The sequence below is a fragment of the Mastigoproctus giganteus genome, chromosome 6, assembly GCF_048544385.1.
Source record: "Mastigoproctus giganteus isolate SK-2022 chromosome 6, ASM4854438v1, whole genome shotgun sequence".
Lineage (NCBI taxonomy): Eukaryota > Metazoa > Arthropoda > Arachnida > Uropygi > Thelyphonidae > Mastigoproctus > Mastigoproctus giganteus.
Window position 1 is genome coordinate 180228472 of NC_143580.1, and position 24468 is coordinate 180252939.

At 36.5% G+C, this 24468-nt stretch overlaps 1 protein-coding gene across 2 annotated transcripts in view; it reads right to left on the reverse strand.

The window, feature by feature from the left end:
• The window catches only part of LOC150084783 (G patch domain-containing protein 2), a 166104-nt gene that overhangs the window by 74715 nt on the left and 66921 nt on the right, over positions 1 to 24468 (reverse strand). For both annotated transcript variants that reach the window (XM_090375541.1, XM_090375542.1), the window contains exons 4-5: positions 13009 to 13217; positions 3378 to 3422 (exon numbers count right to left, since the gene is read on the reverse strand). In XM_090375541.1, coding sequence (XP_090231667.1) covers positions 3378 to 3422; positions 13009 to 13217 — 254 coding nt within the window. The remainder of the gene's footprint in view (positions 1 to 3377; positions 3423 to 13008; positions 13218 to 24468) is intronic.

Sequence of the window (24468 nt, forward strand, 5' to 3'; positions counted from 1 at the left end):
ATGCAACCCATATTTAAGTGAAAAGTGACAAATTTCGCTATATATATTACATATCATGCATTAGAAAATAATAATAAATTACTCGTCTCTCTTTTAACAAGAAAAAAACTGAACATTATGTAGTCAATTCTATGTTAGTCCTGGCGAGAAATTGATGCCATATTCTGAGCAGTTGCTACGTTGAGGTGACACTGGTTTTGGTCGGCTAATTTACTTGAAAAAAGCATCCAATTTCAATTGTGTTTTGAAAGTTTTATGCTTAATTATTCAGAGATATTATGAATAATAATCTCCCTGAAAGCTCGAACGTTAGATAATACAGCTGAGCTTCAGGATCAGATGATGAAACCTTAATTCAGACAGACTGATTTTGCAAATTAGTGGTCCTTCTTCATTACTTTCTTTGTCCGTTTTATTGTGAGCCATAACTTCTTCAGCTATCTTCCTCTGTCATCACTTGACATCTAGGATCATCTTTGTCTTCCTCTAGCCAATGCAAGATAGCATCTTCTGTTGGAGCACTCAAAGCTTCTCCATAAGTTCTCTTGTTCGTAATTCCATGCCATTTACTGCCAAAGCCACTCATCAATTGCTTTGAAACTGATTTTCATGAAATTTGCTAGCATGTTTGCTGCAGATTTCAGTTTACCCCTTGTACATGAACACCACCAGAACATTGTTGCCATTTGTTTTCTTGACTTATTTGGAGCATGTACATACACATTAAAACAAGTTTTTTAATCTTATATTTTGCTTTGTGAATACCTCACAAAGCTTCTTCACAACATATTCCTCACAAACACGTGTGATGGATATTCACAATTCTAATTTTCAATCAACAAAGGACAAACTTGATTTGTCCATGGTGTATTCATTAAAAAAAAAAAAAAAACTATATTTGTAACAAATCAATCTATGAAATAGATACACATTATGTTTGCAGCACGACAGATGAAGTACATACGAGCACAACATATCAACCAGCCTATTACAGGGAAGTACCAAAGAAATTTGTCTGTGAAATCAAGGATTTACTGTATACGAATGACATTGTTGGTGGCAACAAGTTTTGCAGCGTACTGAAGCAAATTCTGGAATGCCTATGGGTGATCAAGGCAAGTTGTGAGCACCTCGTTTCTGCTGTGACAGCTGCAGGTCAACATTACAGGGATAGATTTGCAGTAGTCTTAGGTGTATGCCTTTTGCCATACCTCAAAAATATTTAGAGAGCCCCCAAACCATTATGATTAATGCTACTTCTACATTGTGAATAGACCCAAGTTGAAAAAGTTAGTGAATCAAATAGCTGTAGTGTATCTGAATGTACCATCCTCTATTGCTCTTGTGCCACACAAAGCAAACTTGCCAATTCCAAATCCACTTTTCGCAGAAGTCTTCAGAATTGGATGTGAATTTGGCAAACAGGATAATTGGGATTATACCTCAGAAGTCTGTTCGAGTAAAGTGCCACATTTCCATAATCAATGAATGATTTAATGAGGTGGGGGGGAGGACTTGGGTCTAGCCAAATTCAACAAAGAGCTCCTGACACCTCATTTAAAAGAGTGGACTCTGCTAGGTACCAGCTGTAAGACTTGCACATACAGAAAAAGACATCCCAATTATGCATGTTTTCACATGCATATTTGGCACTGTTGCAAAATCCCTGTGCTGTTATTTTTATTTGATTGGTTTTTATGAAATAATTGGTACTGATCACAATCGAGAATAGTGGCAGCTTTTCACAGGCAACTCAAGTAAAAGTTTCAAAGCTGTGTTGCTTTGCAATGGGAATATACACACACATCAATTCTTGATGAGCATTCCGTTCGTATTAAAGAAGACTATGGAATTGTTAAAGATGATCAAGTATGACCAATATAAATGGGATATCTGTGGGGACTTCGATATGCTGGGGGTTTCTCTGGGTTTGCAAGGTGGCTTCACTAAGTTCCCTTCTCTTTCTCTGCCTCCGGAATAGAAGGGCAGAAAATCAATACTATAGAAGAGAATGGTCTGCCAAAAGTGAGTTGCATATCAACAATTTCTTGGCTCCAAGACACAAAATCTTGCTTCCACCACTCCATATCAAAGCTGGGACTTGGAAAATAATTTATTAAAACCAGTCCTCAATGTGACCTTCAAGTATATACAGTCTGTGTTTTCAAAACTGTTGATGCAAAACTGAAAAGGTAGCATATTTTCTGTCTATAAGTAAAGCAGATGGCTTCACAAGAACTGGAAGCCAAAATGGACGATGCTACTGAAACTGAAACAGTTAAAAACAGTTTCCTAATTTTCAGGCCATGAAAGCACTCAATGATTGAAATATGACCCCCGTTTTTTGGAATTCACAAGTGCCGGTATCCCTTTGAAGAGATAGTGCTTGTGAACTCATTTCTTTTTTGTGATGTTTTTTATTATTTAAATAGTACTCATTCTTTGGTGGTGTGGGCATGTGTCTCTTTGGGCCAGAGCCATGCATTTTCTGCTCTGAAGGTGGTGTTGCTCACTCTTTCCCTTCCAGTATTTGTTTTTATAATTCTATTTTGTTTTGAAATAGGGGTGATTAGGTTTATATAAGCAGAATGGCACCTTATCTATAACCTTATTAAAAATATTAATTTAGTGTAACTATTTTATGGTTTAAGTTTCCTAATTTTGATTTCAATAGCTTTAGCAATATAATCACATGTCCCTTCCCCATGGTAAATGTTACCTTAAAATGAATGGTGCTGTGAGGAATGCCTGGCAGTAGGAAAACATATTTTAAACAGGGTTTCTCCACAATGATGTTTTGGTGCACAGACTGCACAAAGTTTAATTTACATCAAAGATATTTAAAGCAGCTTTTAGTGATTGCTACTCATCTCACCCCCTTGAAAAAGCACTTGTGTGGGTAATGAGTAAGAAGTGCTAATGTACTTGCTGAGCAATGTACAACACTAAACTCCACACTTTCATTTGAGAGAATTAATAACCATAAACCTGAAGTGCAGTGAGGTAATGGTAGCAGAACTTCATTAAAAACAGTATTTTGTACAATCCTATTCCATTCACAGTAAGGCATTAATGTTATGGGGGGGAAAATGTTTTGCAGTTCCATCACATTGACAATCATATTTATAGTGTTAAACTTTTATAGTGTCCCCCAGCATTTTTTTCTGCTTTCTTTCAGATCACCATTAATACCAGCTGTATTAAAACTTTGCTGGTCTATTCAAGTTTACATATCAATATGCAACTGTAAATAAAATATATAAAAAAAATAAAGCCTTAAAATAATAATTAACATCATCTTTATACATCAAACAATAACTAGTGTCATTTTCATCAAGATAAAATCAATTCTATATAACATGAAGAAAACAACTTACCACTTTTCCAAGTCTGCGTCTTCCAGCTCGAATTTCTCGTCCAGCCTTTAAAGTAAAATGTTAAATTTTTTTTTATTTAAGTTGAAATTAAATATTATAATACAGCAAAAAAAAATTCTGTAACTGTAATGCTGGGTACAAACATAACACTAACTTTAAATTGCAAAGAAAAAAATAGTGCCCCAGAAAAATGTTATCACATACTCCTGTAAAGAGAAATTTAGTGCCACAGTACTGTTCACAGTATTGAAACATTCACAAAAGACACTAAATCAGAAATGGTTATGGATACTTTCAACAATCTGCTGTTTTAGTACATAAGATTACATGCACATAAGCCAAACCTTAAAACAACTAGACATGTAATTTTTGTAGCCAGCTTCAAAGCTGTTGACTGAAACTTCTACCTCTGTTACATCTAGATCAGGGGTTCTCAGTGGTGATGAAAATTGTTTTTTGGGGGGCGAAAAAATCATGGGTATGTTACAAACCATTGTAACAATGGTTTGTGGCCCTCCAAAGTTTAACCCTACCCGACAACATCTTATTCATTAATATTAATTTCTCTCATTGGGTTTTCCTTTACCCGAAACAACTGATTTTTAACATATAGGTACTGTATATTATATTAAGAGTGAATGAGAAATTTTGATAAAAGGAAGATAGTGGGCATGATTTAATTCAACCACCTTTGCTTTTCATAGGCATTAAATGCCTAAGTACTTTCAGAGGTAATGTCTGTACAAATCTTGGCATTTGAGCCTTTCCAACAGCTGCAACCTTGGGGGCAGCGTAGTGAGTATGGTTTATTTATTGATTCTTTTGTTTCAGTGGTCAATATATGAGGCATGGATGGGATGAGGAAATGTTTCAGTCTATTGTTTCTATTCACTCCGTGGCTGAGTTAGTTGGTCTCAGGCGTAGATAGCACAGTTGTTTCCCCAGAAACTGGGGTTTTTTGACCAGCAAAACACGCAAATCGACTATAGAACACATGCAATTAACAAATAAAGGAAAGCACGGCAGATGAATTTAATTATTCGGGTGGCCTAAAAATAATAGTTTTTTTTTTTTTTTTTTTAACTGTTTCTATTTTCTAAGCAACAATTAGTATTGATTTATTATTTCATTCTGAAGTTGTACACTTGATACTGTTGCACATGGAAGACTACTGTACAAATTGGAGCAGTATGGCATTAAGGGCAAGTTGCTAAAATGGATAAAAGGATGGTTGAGTGATAATCAATGGATACTGCTCTTCGTGGATTAATGCTATTAAGTGATGTTTCCCAGGGTTCAACATCTAGAAAAGTTGAGCAGATGGGCTGAGAGATGGCAATTGAAGTGTAACATTGACAAATGCAAAGTACTGCATATGGGTAGCAGTAATCCCAGAGTAATGTACCAACTGGGTGGTACAACTTGGGAGGGATAATTGTGCAGTAAGATATGAAGTTTTCTGAGCAGTACAGACAAGTTGCAAGAGTAGCTCAGGGTGTCTTGTCAATAATATACAGAAATTTTGCTAGCAGGGATAAGGAGGGGATTGTTTCCTTGTATAAGGCAATGGTCAGACCACACCTTGAGTACTGCGTACAGGTCTGGAGGCCTCATTTTAGGAAAGATGTAGAGCTGCTGGAACAAATACAGAGAAGGGCAATGAGATTAGTGAGTGGAACAAAGGGTTGCACAAAAGAATCAATAATCATGTTACCATGAAAGGCTTAAGTTCTGCAAATTGCAGCATCCTGGAGACTAGGCACCTGCGAGGGGATCTAACTGAGGTGTATAAGGCCCTGAATGGTTTGAGCAAGCTCAATGCTGATGGAATTCTTCGTCTTGCTCAGATTACTCACATGGGGAGACAAATTAAAATTGAGGAAAGACAATTATAGAATAGATGTGCAGAAATTTGCCTTTAGCCAGGGGGGGGGGGGTGTTGATATTTGGAACACTTCCATCTGTCGTAGAGGAGGTCGACAATTTAAATAAGTTCAAGGCAGAACTAGACAAACATTTGGGGTGGATGATTGGATGAAATATGAAGGGTTTTTTTTTTTTTTTTTTATGGTTGATGCCATATAAGCTTGCTTTCTTGCATCATATGCCTCTGCTAATGCTAAAGTTCTTTATTTTTGATCATCAGTGCTTTAGTGAGTGACATGGGCTTTGAGAGTTCAATAAAAAGTTTATATTTTATTATTTAATTCTTTGTAGTTATTCAACCCATCATCAATCATGTCAAGTACTGAAAATGAAAAAGTATCGACAGTATCTGGATGAATATCTAGCTTATGGTTTTATTGAAAGCCCATTCAACTAAAGACAGCCAATGTGTCTTGTGTGTATAAGGCCTTGAATGGGTTGAGCAAGCTGAATGCTCATGGGATTCTTCCTCTTGCTCAGATTAAAAACCTGAGGGTGCACAGTTTCAAACTGAGGAAAGACAGCTGTAGAATAGATGTGTGGAAAATTTGCCTTTAGCCAGCGGGTAGTTGATTGGTGGAACACACTCCCATCTTTTTTTGTGGGAAGTTGATAGCCTAAATAAATTTAAGGCTGAACTGGACAGGCATTTGGAACAAATGGAGGGGTGAAATGGGAGGGGTTTTTTTTTTTTTTTTTTTAATTTGGCTGATGCTGCATAAGCTTGCTTTCTTGCATCATATTAATGTTAGTATTATTATTATTATTATAATAGCCATATGATGCAAGGAAGCCTGAGGCTTATGCTGCACCAGGAAAAAAAAAAAGCTCCTGAGTTACCCTGAGAGAGAGAGAGAGAGAGAGAGAGAGAGAGAGAGAGAGAGAGAGAGAGAGAGAGAGAGAGAGAGAGAGAGAGAGAGAGAGAGAGAGAGAGAGAGAGAGAAGTAGAAGGGAATCACCAAGAAAGAGAAGAAGGATGATATCCAGCTCAGGACCCTGGGTGTGCCAAGCCCATACTCACCAGATGTGAGCCCCTTTTCAAATGAGGCTATCAAACCATCAAAGGAAACATCCTGATAAAGGAAACATCCTGATAAAGTCGGTAAACATATCGAATATTTTAAAAATTTAAAACAATTTTGAGCAATGTAACACTTACTTCCTTATTTAAGAAGAACACACAAACAAATGATGATGGAATTATTGCATCTTATAAAATTGCAGAAATCACTGCAAAAACTGGTAGCATTCATACCAAACACTACCAGTTTTTGCGTGAGTATAACAGTCTCAGTGCATACATGCGCCGAGACTGTTATAAAACTTGCGTTAGAGATTGCAATTTCAACAGTGATGCATCAAAATCCTTCCAGTATTTTCAAATCACTGCCACTGAGCAACGACTCAATTCGAAGATGAATCGATGAGATGTCAGTTAACATTGAACAGCTAATTGACAAACTAAAAACAAGAAAATTTTCTAATCAGACTGATGAATCTACAGTTACTGACAATAAGGCCCTTCTAATGGCATATGTTTGTTATTTTGAGGATTATTGTAAATTGCAAGGAGATGTTGTTTGTAAAATCTATAGAAACTGACTGTACTGGAGCATCCATTTTTGCTGATGTAAAAACAGTTTGATGAAAAACAAGTACCATTGGAAAATTTAGTATCTGTACTACTTCCATGGTTGAAAGGACAAAGGTTTTATAGTCCATGTAAAGGAAGTATGTCTCGAAGTTGTTGCAATACACTGCATTGCGCACCAACATCATCTGGTTGCAAAAAATATTAGTCTAGTTCTTTATCAATCTCTCAGTATAGTTATTAAAACCATCAATCAAATAAAGTCACATAACAAATACGATATGCTATGTGACCTTTTCAGAAATTTTGTGTTGATAATGAAGAACTGTATGCAAGGCTTCTTTTACATACAGAAGTCAGATGGCTTTCTAAAGGAAACTGTCTAACAAGATTTGTAAACCTTTTTGATACGATAACTAGTTTTTCAGAAAGCAAAGGGGAGACAGATTTAGCAAAGGAGATCAGCAAACACAAAACAACATACTATATGGCTTGGATTTTTCGAAAACTTAATGAAGTATTACTTCAACTTCAAGGGAAATTAATTGCGGTGATAGACAGCAAACATGTATTAAAAGCCTTCACTGAAAAACTGGAAGTATTTGAAAGTGAGAAAACAATTGATCTCTCACCGAGAATGATCTTAAGAATTATTCAGATCATTTCTGTTCTTTAAAAGGTGAAATGAAAAATAGATTTTCAGATTTATTTTCTTTTGAACTGAATGGATGTTAGATCCAACTGGATGTGATGCCAGGTCTGCTAGTGAAGAAATTCAAGAACTCACTGAATTAAAATGTAATGAAGAATGCAAATGTAAATTCTAAAAAGGTGGAATGGCTGCATTGTGGAGATCAAAAACAAAACTTCTTTATTCAACAATGTTGTCTGAAATGGCCAAAGTATTTTTTGGTTTTCCAACATCTTATATGATTGAAAGTAGTTTTAGTTCAGTAAATAAAATATTAACAAAGGAAAGAAACAGAATTGATATACAGGGTGAGTCTGAATTATTGTCGGGGTTTCTGTGGCCTATAATTTTCAAACCAGAAACAACAAAATAAAACTGATTACGCAGTTTTATTTTGTTTTTTGACAACAATCAAAAAAAAGAGACAACTGGAAGACAACAATCTTCCAGTTGTTTCTCCTCTGGCAACACTGTATTCACTGCATTGATGTCTGGGAAATATTGACGGCATTATTTCAAAATGGCAACTGTTCAAGAGAAGGCAATGTGTGTACTTTGGTTTTTTGAAACAAAGTCCATTGTCACAACGCATGTCATAACAGAATTCAGTATGGAAAAGATCCACCTTCAGATAATGCTATCCGATGTTGGTTAAAGCAATTTCAAGATAGTGTTCTGCACCAAAAAGGAACGGGAAGACCGAGCACTTCGCAGGAAGAAGTTGATAGAATCCACGAAGCCCACAAAAATCAACTAGATAAGCAGTTAAGTATACCACAAACGACTGTTTGGAGGGTTGTTCATAACTGCCTTCACTTCCATGCCTACAAACTGCAGATTGTGCAGGCTTTAAAGCCAAACGATAAACCATGCCATTTCCAATTTACCCAAGACATTTTGTCAAATGTCGAAGTTGATGAAAATTACCTTCGGAGATTGAGATTTAGTGATGAAGGAATGTTTTGCATATCACGGAGGGTAAATCGTCATAACTGCAGAATATGGGGATCAGAAAACCCTCGTGCCATTCGAGAATTCGAAAGAGATAGTCCAAAGGTCAATGTCTGGTGTGCTTTGTCATATTTGGAAGTGTTGGAGCCCTTTTTCTTTGTGGGAAAAACAGTGACAGCGGTGACTTATCTGGACATGCTACAGCTGTTTCTATTACCCCAGTTGGAAATCATCAATCAAATGTGGTGTTCAAGCAAGATGGTACACTGCCACATTGGGCTCTTATTGTCCAGGAATTTCATGACATGCATTTTCCTGGGCGCTGGGGTGGGCATGGTGGACCAATTCCGTGGCCTCCACGCTCATCCAATCTTACGCCACTTGATTTCTTCCTGTGGAGATACGTGAAGGACATTGTGTACAAGACCCCTATGACCTCCCTTGACGAACTGAAGCTCAGAATTGTTGCTGCGATCGAAAGAGTTACACCGCAAATACTGGAGAACACTTGGAGGGAAATTGAATATCGCTTGGACATCTTATGTGCCATGAAAGGTGCTATGTTGAAGTTGTTTAGCATTCTGCAGTATTGATTCTATAGGTAATAAAACTTTTTGAGTTACACTTTCATATTCCATAAGCAGTTTTATTTTGTTTTTTCTGGTTAGAAAATTGTAGGCCACGGAAACCCTGACAACAATTTAGAATCACCCTGTATATTCAATAGGAGATATTAGAATTAAATTTACTAATATCATACCGAACATTGAAGTTTTAGCTAAGAAGCATCAGGCTCAGGGAACCCATTAAATAAAAGGAATAAGTATAGAGTATTTTCTTGTTTAAAATTTCATGGGGGAGGGGGGGGCGATTAAGAAAAAAAAATTGTCTAAAAAAAGCCCTTTCATCATCATCAGCCATTTTCAATCCACTGCAGGATGAAGGCCTCTCCAGCAACTTTCCAGTTCCTTCTGTTTTGAGCACTGGCCATCCATTTACTACCCACAAACTCATGAATTTCATCTATCCATCTCCACCTTTGTCTTCCAGGTTTTTTCCTAGCTCCTCTTGGATACCATTCTGTTATTTTCTTAGTCCATCTGTCATCATGTCTTCGAGCTATGTGTCCTGCCCAAGACCATTTTAGTTCTTTAGTTTTGATAAGAATGGCCTTTACTTGAGTTTGTTGCCTAATCCAGGTATTTCTCTTCTTATCTAACAGTCTGAAAAAGTCCTTTAGGGGGCAATCTCTTCTTATCTAACAGTCTGAAAAAGCCCTTTAGGGGGCAATAATTCAAAAAAAGTTGAAAAATACTGATCTAGATAAAGCTGACTTATTTGCATCTTACTTTTCTATAACTCTTGCATCAGTGATCTTGGTAAAGCTCTTACTATACTGAATCCACACACTTATTCAACTTGAGTTTTTCCTTCTGCAAGGAAATTTGCTCATATCCAGCTAATACCCAAGAAGGGTGAAAAATCCTTTACATTCAATTATGATATGGCTGAGCTTTTCATCCCCTTTCCAAATTCATTAACTGCCAACTCAACATGAACCCTTCCCATTCATTAATGATCATCAATACGAATCCCATCAGTGTCAATTCACTGACATTATCTTGGCTTATGTTATTCATGTGTGGACAAACTTCATGGAAAAGTCTGAAGAAATTTCTAATACAACTCTGGCATAAAAGTCTTCTAAACAAGCTTCCACCTTAAGCTCTACCTTCAGATTTTTGTAATTAGGCAGCCAACCTCTATTGATTATATTAATGACCACCCAGACCTATCCATAACCTTCTGACGACAGTACCTTAAACTGCACTTTCCAGTTTGACAAGCCCCAACCTACCTAAACAGCCATAATTTTTAGAAAATATCCACCACAAAATCCTTTAATGCACATTTCCAGCTAATTCTCCAATAGTGGGAGAATGTAGTTAACTTAAATCTTTCTAAAATTCAGTCCTGTCTTATATTTTGTTTAGCCTTTATCATAAATCTGGGGAGTTGGCAGCTATGTATTAAATAATTATCCCAGATAAAATAACAATATAAAATTTTTAAAAATATATTGAAGTCATGAAAATAAAAATCATTCATACATTCATATAATTTTACCAATGAATAGTTAGTTACATTTGAGGGAATATTTTTTCATGCAAGCAATAGATTCAAATAAACAAGTTAAATATGGACAGATTTTTTACTTTGTGTGATGCAATAGCCCTTCACACACTGAATACACAAGTGTATGTAGGAAGGTAATCTGGGCAATGTGCCTTTTAAAAATGCCCTAGATCTAGTGATGTGACCTCTGTAACATGTGACCTCTGTGACATCTGATTTGACAGATTCATCTGAATCTGTCAAATCAGATGAATGAAGTATTTAAAATGTTTTTGTAACTGGCAGAGTAACTTTACACTACTTAAGAAATGTAATTATCTTAATACTCATGGCAAAACAAATTGTGTTATCACAAGTTGCCTTGGTATTTGTACTTGTAATCTCACCTGGACAATCGGCAATGGTGTAGGGTACTGTCCTTACCAAAAATTATATCAGTTTTTCAGTTTATAAAAATAAAATATAAAATCTGTTTATCGGGAAATATAAAATCTGTTTATCGGGAAATATAAAATCTCTCTCTCTCTCTCTCTCTCTCTCTCTCTCTCTCTCTCTCTCTCTCTCTCTCTCTCTCTCTCTCTCTCTCTCTCTCTCTCTCTCTCTCTCTCTCACACACACACACACACACACACACACACACACACACACACACGCACACTATAAAGGGCAAATCAAAAGTATAACTTCTTATGTTTGAAGAAACATTGTACTGGGAAAAAATCAGTATGAAGCCAAAGTTGTAGTGGAAGTAACAGTTACATCTTGATATGACTTCTAATAGTAAGGAGACACACATTCCAATAGTAATTAATCTCTTGCAAGAGGCACTGTAAACTGGCTGGTGTAACTGTGCTGATCACTGAAATGATCTTTCTCTTCAAATCATTCACATCAATTGGCAATGGGGTGGGGAGGTTGCATGTATCCAGTAGAGCGAGGTCAGTGAGAACGCCGGCTAAACAACCAGTTGAAAGAAAGACAATTGTTACATTTCAAAATGTAACAATTTAGTGTAGATACTCTAGGTGAAATGTATAGCAGATTCTTTAGGATCAATTTTCTGAACATTTTCATAGTAGCAAACCAGAAGGGAACATCTCTTGAAGAAAATTCCTCACATATAATGACACAAGTCTGGCGAAGAAATAACTCCATAAAGAGGGCATTTATGGTATTTTTTTTTTTTTTTTTTTGACCTGCATAGCCTATCCATTGACTTAGAACGTGTAGATCCAAACAGCCTTGAACATCCTTATGGAAGTGATAGGGACAACGTCTTGTTGGAAGAACACACTATTGCCAGGATCATCCTGAATAATTATCAAGATCAGATAATTCTCCAGCATGTCTCAATACAAAGAATTGGTGACTAATATTTCTTTGAAGAATGGGTTGTGCACCTTTCTACAACTTGTGGCACAAAACAAGTTAACTTTGAAATTGTTTCGGTTGAGTTCCAAAACCATGTTTGGTTTCACTTGTGCACACTCTCACACTGTGCATTTACTTTTCCTGTTCATAAACTTATGAACATGCATGCTTCACAAAACAATTAAACAGCTTTTTATCTTCTGCAAACTTAGTAAATTTGTGCACACAGAATGTCTGTCATTTGATCTTGTGATAGAGTGTACATTTGATTTTGTGATAGAGCATGCCATTTGACCTTGTGATAGTCTTCCATTTGATCTTATGAGATATGATAGAATGTACCATCTATAACACGTAAGGTTTTTGAACATGTAGATCTCTTGCTCCACTGTTTTTTGTAGCATTTTTTTTATTAAAATAGTGCAAAAGAACATCTGGTAGCTATAAAAGCTTCATAACAATCAGAGTGAATATCTGCTCAGTGGAGTTTTGCCAAACCTTGTACATTTCTACTTAATTTATATTGTAGACTTTGTATCTTCCCTCCAAGTGCCTTGTGCTTTTTTTTTTAACCAGTGTATGTCTATCATCATTTCTATTTCTACTATAGAGCATCATAGGTGACTACGTCAACAAAAATATAACAAATGAGCATAAAAATTGACTTAATTTTTACTGCTATCAGCACATGGACTGTAGTGAACACATTCACAAACTTATAAACTTATGAAGCTATGTATGACTTTCCCTACACACAAAATAGAAAATACTAATAGCCAAGTGAAATAGCAAACTGAGTAAAACATCTATTAAGTAAAAAAATAGGTATTTTCCTATGGTTTGCGAACTAAATTCCCACCCTTTCTCATATGTTCTTGTGACTTACTAGGAATGTAAGTCTCACAAACAGTAAAAGTTTTTACTCCTTAATACAATAAAAGTGATTTCTTAAAAATATACCTTACCCGTAACTGCAGTTTATTCAATTTCATATATTCTTGTTTGGCTGTTTCAGACATATACTGGAAGCTACCTTTCAAAATTGCTTCGAATCTAGGATCTGAGATATCACCAGAAGCCTCTGAAAGATTCTCGTCCTCCCACCACGAAGGTACTCCAGGTATACCACATGCTGGTCCAGGTTCATGAAAAAAGTCACTCTGCTCGTCATCAGCTGTTGGGTGGTGGAGAAGAGAAGGCATACATTAAAAATAAAATACTTGTACAACGTTTTTATAATAGCTATCACTGTGAATACTGGTCAGTTATGTATTGATAAATAATAGTTTTTCAGCTTAAAATTTGTTCAAAAATGTATTATAAGCAGTCCATCACTTTCAGACATAATACATCCTTAAAAACACGTCAGTGTTATAGTACAGGTTCCATTACCAGAGAGTTGAAAGTAATTAAATCCCTAGTTATGGTATAATTTTTTTAAACCCACAAGTGTTATTAATATTATATATACAGTGCATGGAAGCCCTGATTTTTGAAATTAAAATATTAATAATAAATAAATAATAAAATAAACTATTTTAATCTCTCCAAGCCGTCAGCCTCGACCCTCCACAGAGGCAACTTATTCTAGTAATTAACAACTCTCTGGCAAAAGAAAACTTCCTACAACCCAGTCTAAAGCTCTCTCACTGTATTTTGAATTTATGGCCCCTAGTTCTGGTATCATTTATAATAGCGAAAATTGCACACTCATTCATTTTACTTTTCCCTTTCACAGCCTTACACACCTCACTTTAGGTCTCCTCTAAGGTGCCTAGTTACCAAGTACTGTACCTCACATATTTGAAGTATTTCATCATGTGGGTGCCCTTCTGCCAAACTCACCAGATATGTTGCCTGTCTTTAGACCCTTTCAAGAAGCCCAATTAATCCAATATTTTTCTGATAATCTTTTCATAAAATTTCCATGTTTCATCTGCACCAAAAATGATTTTATGGTGGATGTATTCACTCACCGCATTTTGTAAGTTTTAACTTTCACTGCTTTCAAATTCACTGGTGCTGCTGCTTCACCAAAAGGAATCAAAAATCTTTTATTCTATGTCATAATAGATTCTGATGACCCACTGCTTACTTGAAATTTTTAAATGTAGTCGTTTTGCAGTTTCTTTGACTTTTGTGTGAAGCTCTGGCCAAGTATCAGCAATGTCTACTGCACATTTCTTAAAAAATTTCAGAATATAAATATTAACAGATTCATTTTAAGTTACTAAATTTTCATTTCTTTTAATTGTACAGTTCTTTTCCCAAGCCTTCTAAAATCACATTTCACTTCTTGATAATATTTTCAACTCATGACTTCATATCGACTATTGGGCAATTGTTCACTGGTAGCACCCTTGCCTATCAAGTCTAAAACTTTCTTTTATGCTCAATATTTACCTCTTGTAACTTCTTTCAAGCCCAGCATACAACTTTTATTAACTTTGTGGTCTATATGGCACTGTGCACTTGGAAACAGACACTTGGAGAAAGAATGGTGTGATATGATTGCAGACACAAAAGTAAGTCTGTTAGATGACAATGCTTGTAAAATCCCTTCCTCTACAGAAACTTGCTAAGAACATTTACTCACAAAGGGAGAGGAATATCCAAAGGTCAAATGAGATTTACAATTTTCAGCAATTTAATTGTGGCTATCACACTTTCAAATGAATGGGTTCACCAGAAAAAAATTCAGATGAGCAAGCACACTGGTGTATTTTCATGAAACATTTAGCTTTTAGGAATAAGGCTAAAAAAACTTTTAGGACTTTTGCACTTTGTGTCCTCCATTATTTTAACATTATAAGGGATACAATTACAAAAAAATTATTTATTTATTTACTTATTGTTTTTTTATTTCAAAAAATGCAATGCAATAGCAACCATGACAAACATTTTTATGGCTGCAAAATTTTAAGCAATCCAATGTATGGCATAGTCATCATTCAGTCAGTTTATCCTTTTAATAAGAAGCAAGAATAAAGTAATTTGAAATAAAGTCAATTGTTTTTCCTTTTATTGGCCTGGTGCAATTGATCACATGTCTGATTCTGCAAAACTGTGACCAATTATGACAGGTGGCCAACTTCACAGGTATTACTATGTTTTACTAGCTAAAGAAACATTTCATACAATTCAGACTATAACTCTTTCCCTTAGTTTCAGTTTATGGTCCCTGCACCTCTTCCTTCTAACATCATTTAATATTGTGAAAATTTCCCTTCATTCATTTTACTATTCCTATCAGCGCCAAATTTCAATTAGGATTCAATTCCTTTGAAAGTACCCAGTAACCAAGCTCACAATATACACATTTGAAATTTTTCCTCATATAGTTGCCCTTTTCCAATTTCACAAGGTATGTTTTTTGTCTTTAGCCCTTTTCAAGAAACTAAATATCTTTTTGTAAACGTAGTCTCCATTCCTGGACACAGTATTTCGAGTGTGGTCTAACAATTGCCTTATATAGTGTAATTATAACCTCTCTCTAAAACTACTGTTTGATAAATCACTAACAGGACACCACCGTCCTTCCTATTTTAGCTGTCTCCACTGCACAGAGAACTTCATGTGTGCATATAACATAAATCACAAATTTCTTTAACCATTTTTTAATTCAGTCCATCAAAGTGTGTAAGTTATTTTGGAGCTGCTATTTCCAAAGTATAAAACCTTGCATTTTGTAGCATTAAAACATACAAGTGGTTGGCCCTTAACTGACCATCCTTGAAGCCTATCGAAGTTGTTCTGAAGGAGTGCTGCTTGATTCAGGGCCATTAACCACTTTACTAATCTTTATATAGACTGAATATTTTGATATCACACCTTGTATTGTTTCATCATTGTCATTTAGGACATTGACAAATGTCTTAAATGGCACAATGTTACTTGGCGCTTAATGGCACTAATGATATTAAGAGTAGGAGATCAGCGGATTTATTTAACAAGTACAGGTAAATGTTGAGAAAAAAAAAAAAGGCTGCGAGTTAGAGGTAAATTTGGAAGTGTCTGCAATTCTGCCCAGACTCAATAGGAGGGAGTATATGATGAGAACCTTGTCAATCAATTCAGCCCTGGAGAGAGTGTGCAAGGCTCATGGGGTTGAATTTTTCTCGGCATGGTATATGCTTGTTAACAGGAGAGACTGTTTCTACAGGGATGGGATACACTTAAATAGAAAAAAGTGCAAGAATATTTGCTGATACTATCAAGCAAGTGTTAGGAGGGTTGAAAAACTGCTAGTTTGGGGAGGGGGGAATTCATAGACTAATAGATTAACAATAGCTGAAGGCAGAGGTGAAAATGATTCTTGCACTGCTTCTATTGGAATCAGCAGCAGCCTGGAAAACAAGGTGCTGGGGATTTCAAGAACTGCTGGGAGTCATTGTGGAACAAGTAAATAATTTGTATTATTATTCAAAGAATGAGAACAGGTGCAGGTATACTTGCATGTACACCAAAGCTAGGAGTTTAGTAAATAAATTTTTTTGATGAATTTCAGGTGCTGGCCAAGACATCAAAGGCAGATATTGTTGGGTTATCAGAGATGTGGTGTCACACAGATAAAAGGAAAACAGAATTGATATTTTGGGAGTACAATTTGTACAGAAAGGGAGGAGGGGTTATGCTGTTAGTTAAGAAACACAAAATCTAAGGAAGTGCATCCAGTTGAAATGAGTGGACAGTGCAGTGTTGAGTCAGTTTGGTGTGACATAAGCACTGGGAAAGCAAAACTGAGAGTAGGAGTGTGTTGTAAGCCTAATGACTCTGATCAGCACAATGAACAACTGTACAGAGAAATAGAATGGGCCAGTAAATCGGATTGTCTTAAATGGGGGATTTTAACTTCCCAGACATTGACTGGAATTTGTGGAAAGAGCACTGTGGAGAAGAATTCTGTGCTCTCTGGGAATGGATAATTTTTTTGAAAAATTTTGCCATTTTATTGATGTAATCAACATATTAAATTGCATTCGATACATGGCTTTATAGTCCTAGTCACATTTGTTACTTTATTTTTAAATTTAGCTACAGATTTCCTAAAATCTGACTTACTATATGTAGACCCTTTGTATTGAAGATCTGGCATGAATATTATATCTCGTAACTTATACTGCAGTGTGGTAGGGAAATTCTAGTGTTTTAATAGTGATAAATAAGTACTTTAAAATTCGAATCACATAGATTGACTTTAGTTAGATAATTTTTTATCTATTATAATTAACTTATAACTTTGCATGGTACAGCATAACACACAATGTTAACTTGATAGCATAATAAATATAACTTAAACTTGATATAACGTAGTACATATTATTGCTGCATAACTGGTGAATTACATTAGCATTATTATTTCATTTAAGTATATTAGTTTAATGTAGTATTCTCAATTACATTTAATTTAAACAGAAATCATGTTCCAGGGACTAGAACAGCAAAGTAAGACTCAAAGTAGCAGGCCTGCTGTGGCCCAACGAGAATCTCCTATGAATCATGGCCTGACAAAATGTGTTGTATGCAGAACGTTTGTTGACCTTTCTGGAACGGGACATAATAAAGCCAAGGGGGGGGGGAATGTCTTTGTGTGTGTGTGTGTGGACTGCGAATAAATCAGATGCCAACTCAACTTTCTAATGGACATTTATGAGAGTTTGAAGAGTAGGGCAGTACCCTCAAAGAAATTAAAATGGGGCCCATCAAACTCTCGGCTGTCCAACGAGTTCACACACGAGCATCAGGCAAAACAGCAGCAACCCCCAAGGCAGAATCCACTGTTCCCACAGGAGTCAGTTACTGTTGGTGACTCTATGTCAGGGAACCAGGAAATATATTGTGTAAGAAGGATAGGAAGAATAGGATATGGGTACGTCTGCCATGAGCAAAAGCTGATGACATTTTGCAGCAGATATCATCTTTTAAAGGCACAAAAGGTGATACGGCTGTGTTGGCACTAGTGAATTAAGAGTAGATCTGCAGAATTCCTTAACAAATATAAGACAATGTTGAAAAAAGTTGCAAGTAAGGGTAAATTTGAAAGTGTCTGCAATTCTGCCCAGACACAATAGGAGGGAGTATATGGTGAGAGCCTTGTCTATCAATTCAGCCTGGAGAGATCGTGCAACAGATCTGTGCTTGTTAACAGGAGAGACTGCTTCTACAGGGATGGGATGCACTTAAATAGAAAGGATACAAGAGTATTTGGTGATGCTATCGAGGCGGTGTTTGGTGGACCAGAAAACTGCTAGCTTAGAGGGGGGATTCACAGACTAATAGATTAACAGTAGCCACAGGCAGAGGTGAAAGTGATTCTTGCACTGCTTCAACTGAATGAGCAGCAGCAGCCTGGAAAGAAAGTTTCTGGGGGTTTCAAGAACTGTGTGAGTCATCATGGTGCATCACCTGTACAACAGTTCTAGGTCATCATCCTAAACTGTTGTACAGGTGCATGTACAACAGTTCTAGGAGCACAGTAAATAAATTTGATGAAGTTGAAGTTCTGGTCAAGTCATCAATCAGATATAAGGGAGGCAGAATGTGTACAGAAAGTACAGGAAAGTGTATGGGGTTATGCACTCTTAGTTAAGATGCAATTAAATCAAAGACATCCAGTGTATCCAGTCAACGTGGTTGGCCAGTGCAATGTTGAGTCAGTTTGGTATGGCACAAGCAAAAATCAGAGTAGTCGTGTTATAGGAATAAAAACTCTGATGAATACAAAAAAAAAAAAAAAAATCAAAAATGACTTATAATGGGCAATTTTAACTTTCCAGATATTGACTGGAACTTGAAAATTGGTCACTCACAAACTAGCAAGACCTTTGTATATTTATAGATGACTGTTTTCTACAGCAGCAGATTAGAGATACAATGAGAGAAAGCAGTACTCTTGATCTGGTCAACATGCAAAATTTTATGAAAACGAAAATACCGAATCTTGACTAATTTTATGCTGCCGAACACAAAAATCACAATAAAATTTATTGCTTGGCTATTGTTTTCGAATTACAGTTGGGGTCTCATATTAGCAAGTTACTCTACATTATCAACTACAAATCTTGGCAAAACGCATGGCAATGCTGCAGTTTCAGTACCACCATGCTCTTATCACATGATCGGCAATTCTCACCTCGCTCTGCATCACATGATAAGTTGTTGTCGCCTCAAATGAGTCTTCAACTCCGTTGCAGTATTTCTTGAGTACAGCTAGGTACTGGGTGATTTAAGGTTATTATTATATTAAAACCACTCTTATACCATGTAAAAATTAATAATATAGTTTATTAGGCTGTTCACCTACATACATTAAAGTAATGTTTCGAGTATCTTACCAATACCCATCATCAGACTAAGCTGTTGGGGGAAACAGATTAGTCTGTTTTAGTCTAATTTTTAGTGTAAATTTCGATTAGTCTAAATTTACAAAAAAAATTTTAGTTTTTTTTGTAAATATTTGTATAGTTCTGTATTGTATAATGTTATTATTTGTGTAATAATATTATATACTATATACTAATATTATAATGCACTGATCGAAATCTAATTAGGAAATGACCTATGTAATTATTTATCTGGCCATATGCAGACTTAATCGCACTGCCCTCTTCTCCCATTAGCTCGAATAAGTGATATAATTGCCCCACCCTCTTCTCCCATTGGCTCAAATAAATTTCACTAGGAGGAAAACGTTTTTAATGTATAGAGAGATAATGATACTAATGACACCAGAGTAATAAAAATATGAATTGTTCTGTCAAATTATAACAAAACGCAAAGAATAGTTAAAAAAATAAATATACAGGAATGAGTAACATATATTAGTATCAAAACTGGACAACGTTTGACGATCATGGATCATTCATAATTCGTGAATGGACCATCATTTAAACTAATGAAAACTGGAATAATAAATTTACTTACATCTTCAGCCTTTCTATCACATGTCAGAAGAAAATGGTGGTAATGATTAAATTTTTTTCATGCTCTTTGAAACTTAAAAATGTAAAATCAGAGAACAGTACTCAATGCTTGATAACAGCTGCAGAACTTTTCTTTCCCTGCTGATTAAGCAAATGAAAATCTCTGTGATTGGCTGAATTTTTTTGTTTTGTTTCTCCTTCAAGTAACTCTGCAACAAATTTTCCCACCACAAACAAAAACAGAACAGAACAGATGCATATATATATATATATATATATAAGGGTTATAAAATGTATTATTCGTGGCCAGCAACAAAATCCGGATCCGGTTCATTTTATAGAAACAAAGCAACAGACAAGGATAGAATGTTCTGGAAATTGCAAATGAAACCCAAAACCATAAATTTAATGAAACTTCATGCTTTGGGAGTGATGAAGAAGATGCTTTACTCTGCCTGGTCATTTCTTATTCCACTCTCTGAACATCACGGGATAAATACAAATTTTTTTTTTTTTTTTTTTTATGTAAACCCCCAAACACGAGAGGTATTGGAACCTATAGTACTTAGCACCGTGATTGGGTTGGCGGTTGAGAAGACGAAAGAAGATATTTGTTGACATTAGACTTGAACTTCTAAAGACTAATTTTCAGGAAATATGTATGAAGGAAGGTTGTTCCAGAAAAATGGCAGTTGAATGAATAAACAAGGAAGATGAAAAGTTGGTTCTGTGAGTTTTTGAAGTTGGACAGTAAATGGATGTTGGCGGAACATGTTTGGACCGCTTTGAAAGACAGAGCAGGAATTATAGAATTTAGAAGTACAGTGCCCGTGGAAGTATCTGTAGAAAAGGTATGCAGCAGAAACAGCACGTCAATGAGACAGAGAGTGGAAAGAGTCTATTAGAGATAAATCATTAATTAACCTAACTGCCCCAGATGTTGGAACAATATTCCATGGGAAGTCGGATTTGTACAGAATGAACAGCTGTTTGGAAGAAAAGTAACACTCAGAGCGAAAGAGAAAAACAAGTTTTTCAGATGCAGAAGAAGAAATATTTATAATGTGCTTGTGCCAAGAGAGATTAGAAGTCAGGGTAATCCCCCAAAAGAGATATATCTTCTTGCCTAGAAATCGGAGTGTCACCAAAGATAAGCATTGGAGCTCTCTTTTCCCCACTGCAGAATTACCTGGAGATCGGCATTTAAAGAATTGGTAGCGGATATTCGAGAAGTTGAAACATTGAGCAAGGCAGGGTTTCTCAAACTGGAAAGTGGAATGCAATGTGTTATCATTAGTAAAACTATGGATAGGATTTCTGGTCAATGAAAGAAGGTCATTAATATACAAGAGGAAAAGAGTGGGGGAAAGAACTGAACCTTGGGAAACACCGGCATTAGTAGAAAAGTTAGAAGACAGAGAGCCATCTACCATCACCCTCAGTAAGGAATCAGAGAGAAAACTGGATAACCAATTACAAAAAACCATCTCGCAAACCATAAGATGGAAGCTTGTTTAGAAGATCTTTATGCCAAACGCGATCGAAAGCCTTTGAGATGTGTAGAGCAACTGCTTGTGTTTCACCGAACTTTTCCATTGAATTAGTTCGTAGATGGGTAACATAAGCCAGAATATCACCAGTGGATCAACACTGACGGAATCCATACTGGCAATCGCTGTTCAGACGGAAGGTTTCTAGGTAGTCTGAGAGTTGACAGTTAATTGATTTCTCCATTACTTTAGAAAGAGTAGAAGTAACTGCAATGGGACGATAACTGGATGGGTAGGATTTGTCACCCTTTTTAGGAACTGGCTGGATATGAGCAAATTTCCAAGCAGAAGGAAAAATACCTTTCGAATAAGAAAGTGAAATAAGGTGGCAAAGAACAGGAGTAAGTTCAGGAGCACAGGTTTTGAGAACATGTGAAGAAATACCATCGGGACCTGGAGCTTTCTTGGAATCAAGATTCGTCAAAATCCTTCTGATATCCTTTTGACGGAAGAGTACAGGAGGCATCTATTATTATCTATTAGTTTGACAATTCATAGTGTATTCAATAGTAAGAAAAAGTGGGGGACATGTTGTATGAAGTAATGAAATTTTTGGATATGGCGTACACATGGTAAGAATATACCCAGATCCTTGACATAACGTGGCCTCGACAATGTCCCCCTCCCCACATACACACTACTCAGACTCCTTCCAGTCACTATCTGATAGAGTAGAAGTAGCAAAGTATAGACTAGCTGATCCGGAAGCCTCCTAGAGAGTTACCAACAGGTGCGGTCCAGTGTACTAACTAGCAGCTGGCCGGCAAACACCATTTTAGAGCTGTACCCTCTAAATGAAAGGAAGATTGGATCTCACCACGATGTTCAACATAACCTCAAAAGACATCAATCATACTGCATTTTTTTTTTTTTTTTTTTTATATGTAAACCACAAACACGAGAGGTATTAGAACCTATAGCACTTAGTACCGTGCTTGGGTTGGAGGTTGAGAAGACGAAAGAAGATATGTGTTGACACTGGACTTGAATTTCTGTAGACTGTAATTTTCAGAAATACGTATGAAGGAAGGTTGTTCCAGAAAACGGCAGTTGAATGAATAAACGAGGAAGATGAGAAGTTGGTTCTGTGAGTTTGGAGTTGGACAGTAAATGGATGTTGGCTGGTGGTGGCACGTGTTTGGACTGTTTTGAAAGAGAGAGTGGAAATTATAGAAGCCAATTCAGAAGAACAGTACCCACGGAAGTATCTGTAGAAGAGGCATGCAGCAGAAACAGGACGTCTATGAGACAGCGAGTGGAGAGACTCTGTTAGAGATGAATCATTAATTAACCTAACTGCCCTCTTCTGAATGGAATCAAGAAGCCTGAGAGAGGATTTGGGGGCACACGCCCCCAGATGTGCGAACAATATTCCATGGCAGGGTGGATTTGCGATTTATACAGAGTGAGCAGCTGTTTGGAAGAAAAGTAACGCCGAGAGCGAAAGAGAAAACCAAGTTTTTTAGATGCAGAGAAAGCAATATTTGTAATGTGCTTGTGCCAAGAGAGATTAGAAGTCAGGGTAATCCCCAAAAGAGATATATCGTTTTGCCTAGAAATCGGAATGTCACTAAAGATAAGCATAGGAGCAGAAGAATCCTTTTTGCGAGATATAAGACAAGAATGAGTTTTAGAAGGGTTGAAATCAACTAAGTTGTCTTTACTCCACTGGAGAATTACCTGAAGACCGGCATTTAAGGAATTGGTAGAAGATTTTTGAGAAGTTGAAGCTGATTGAGTAGGACAAGGTTTCTCAAAATGGAAAGTGGAATGCAATGTGCTATCATCGGCAAAACTATGGATAGGATTTCCAGTCAATGGAAGAAGGTCATTAATATACAAGAGGAAATGAGTGGGGGAAAGAACTGCACCTTGGGGGACACCGGCATTAGTGGAGAAGTTAGAAAACAGAGAGCCACCTACCATCACCCTCAGTGAACGATCAGAGAGAAAACTGGATAACCAATTACTAAAAACAGTTAGCAAACCATAAGATGGAAGCTTGTTTAGAAGACCTTTATGCCAAACACGATCGAAAGCCTTTGAGATGTCAAGAGCAACTAGTGGTCTTTCACCGAATCTTTCCATTGAGTTAGTCCATAAATGGGTAACATAAGCCAGAATATCACCAGTGGATCGACACTGACGGAATCCATACTGGCGATCGTTGATCATACGGAAGGTTTCTAGGTAGTTTAAGAGTTGGTGGTTAATTGATTTCTCCATTACTTTAGAAAGAGTAGAAGTAATTGCAATGGGACGATAATTGGATGGGAGGGATTTGTCAACCCTTTTTAGGAACTGGCTGGATATGAGCAAATTTCCAAGCAGAAGGAAAAACAGCTTTGGAATAAGAAAGTGAAAAAAGGCGGCAATACGAGTAAGTTCAGGAGCACAGGTTTTGAGAATAAGTGGAGAAATACCATCGGGACCAGAAGCTTTCTTAGCATCAAGATTCTTCAAAATCCTTCTGACATCCTTTTGACAGAAGTCCACAGAGGGCATTGAATGGAGCATGTTGGGAATGGTGGGACGTGTTTTACCAAGATCATTAATATATGAGTTGGAAGAAAAATGGGATGCTAGCAGGTCAGCTTTATCCTTGGCTGAAGTGACAACAGAACCATCTGGTTTGTACAGAGTTGGGAGCAGAGATGGGCAAAAGTTGCGGCCAATAGCTTTGGCAAGAGACCAGAATGCTCGGCTACCATTAGGGCAAGAAGCAAGTTTTCTACTCTTAGTCTCTTCAAACTCTAGTTTGGACTGATTAATAACTGCTTTACAATTGTTGCGAGCTTTGGTGTATGCAGAAAATGAAACTGAAGAATTAGAAATGAGCCAATTACAATATGCAACATTCTTCTCTTGAACAGCCTTAGCACATTTATTGGAAAACCAAGGTTTAGATAGAGGACAAGATTTTAAAGTGGAGTGTGGGATAAAGGATTCCATT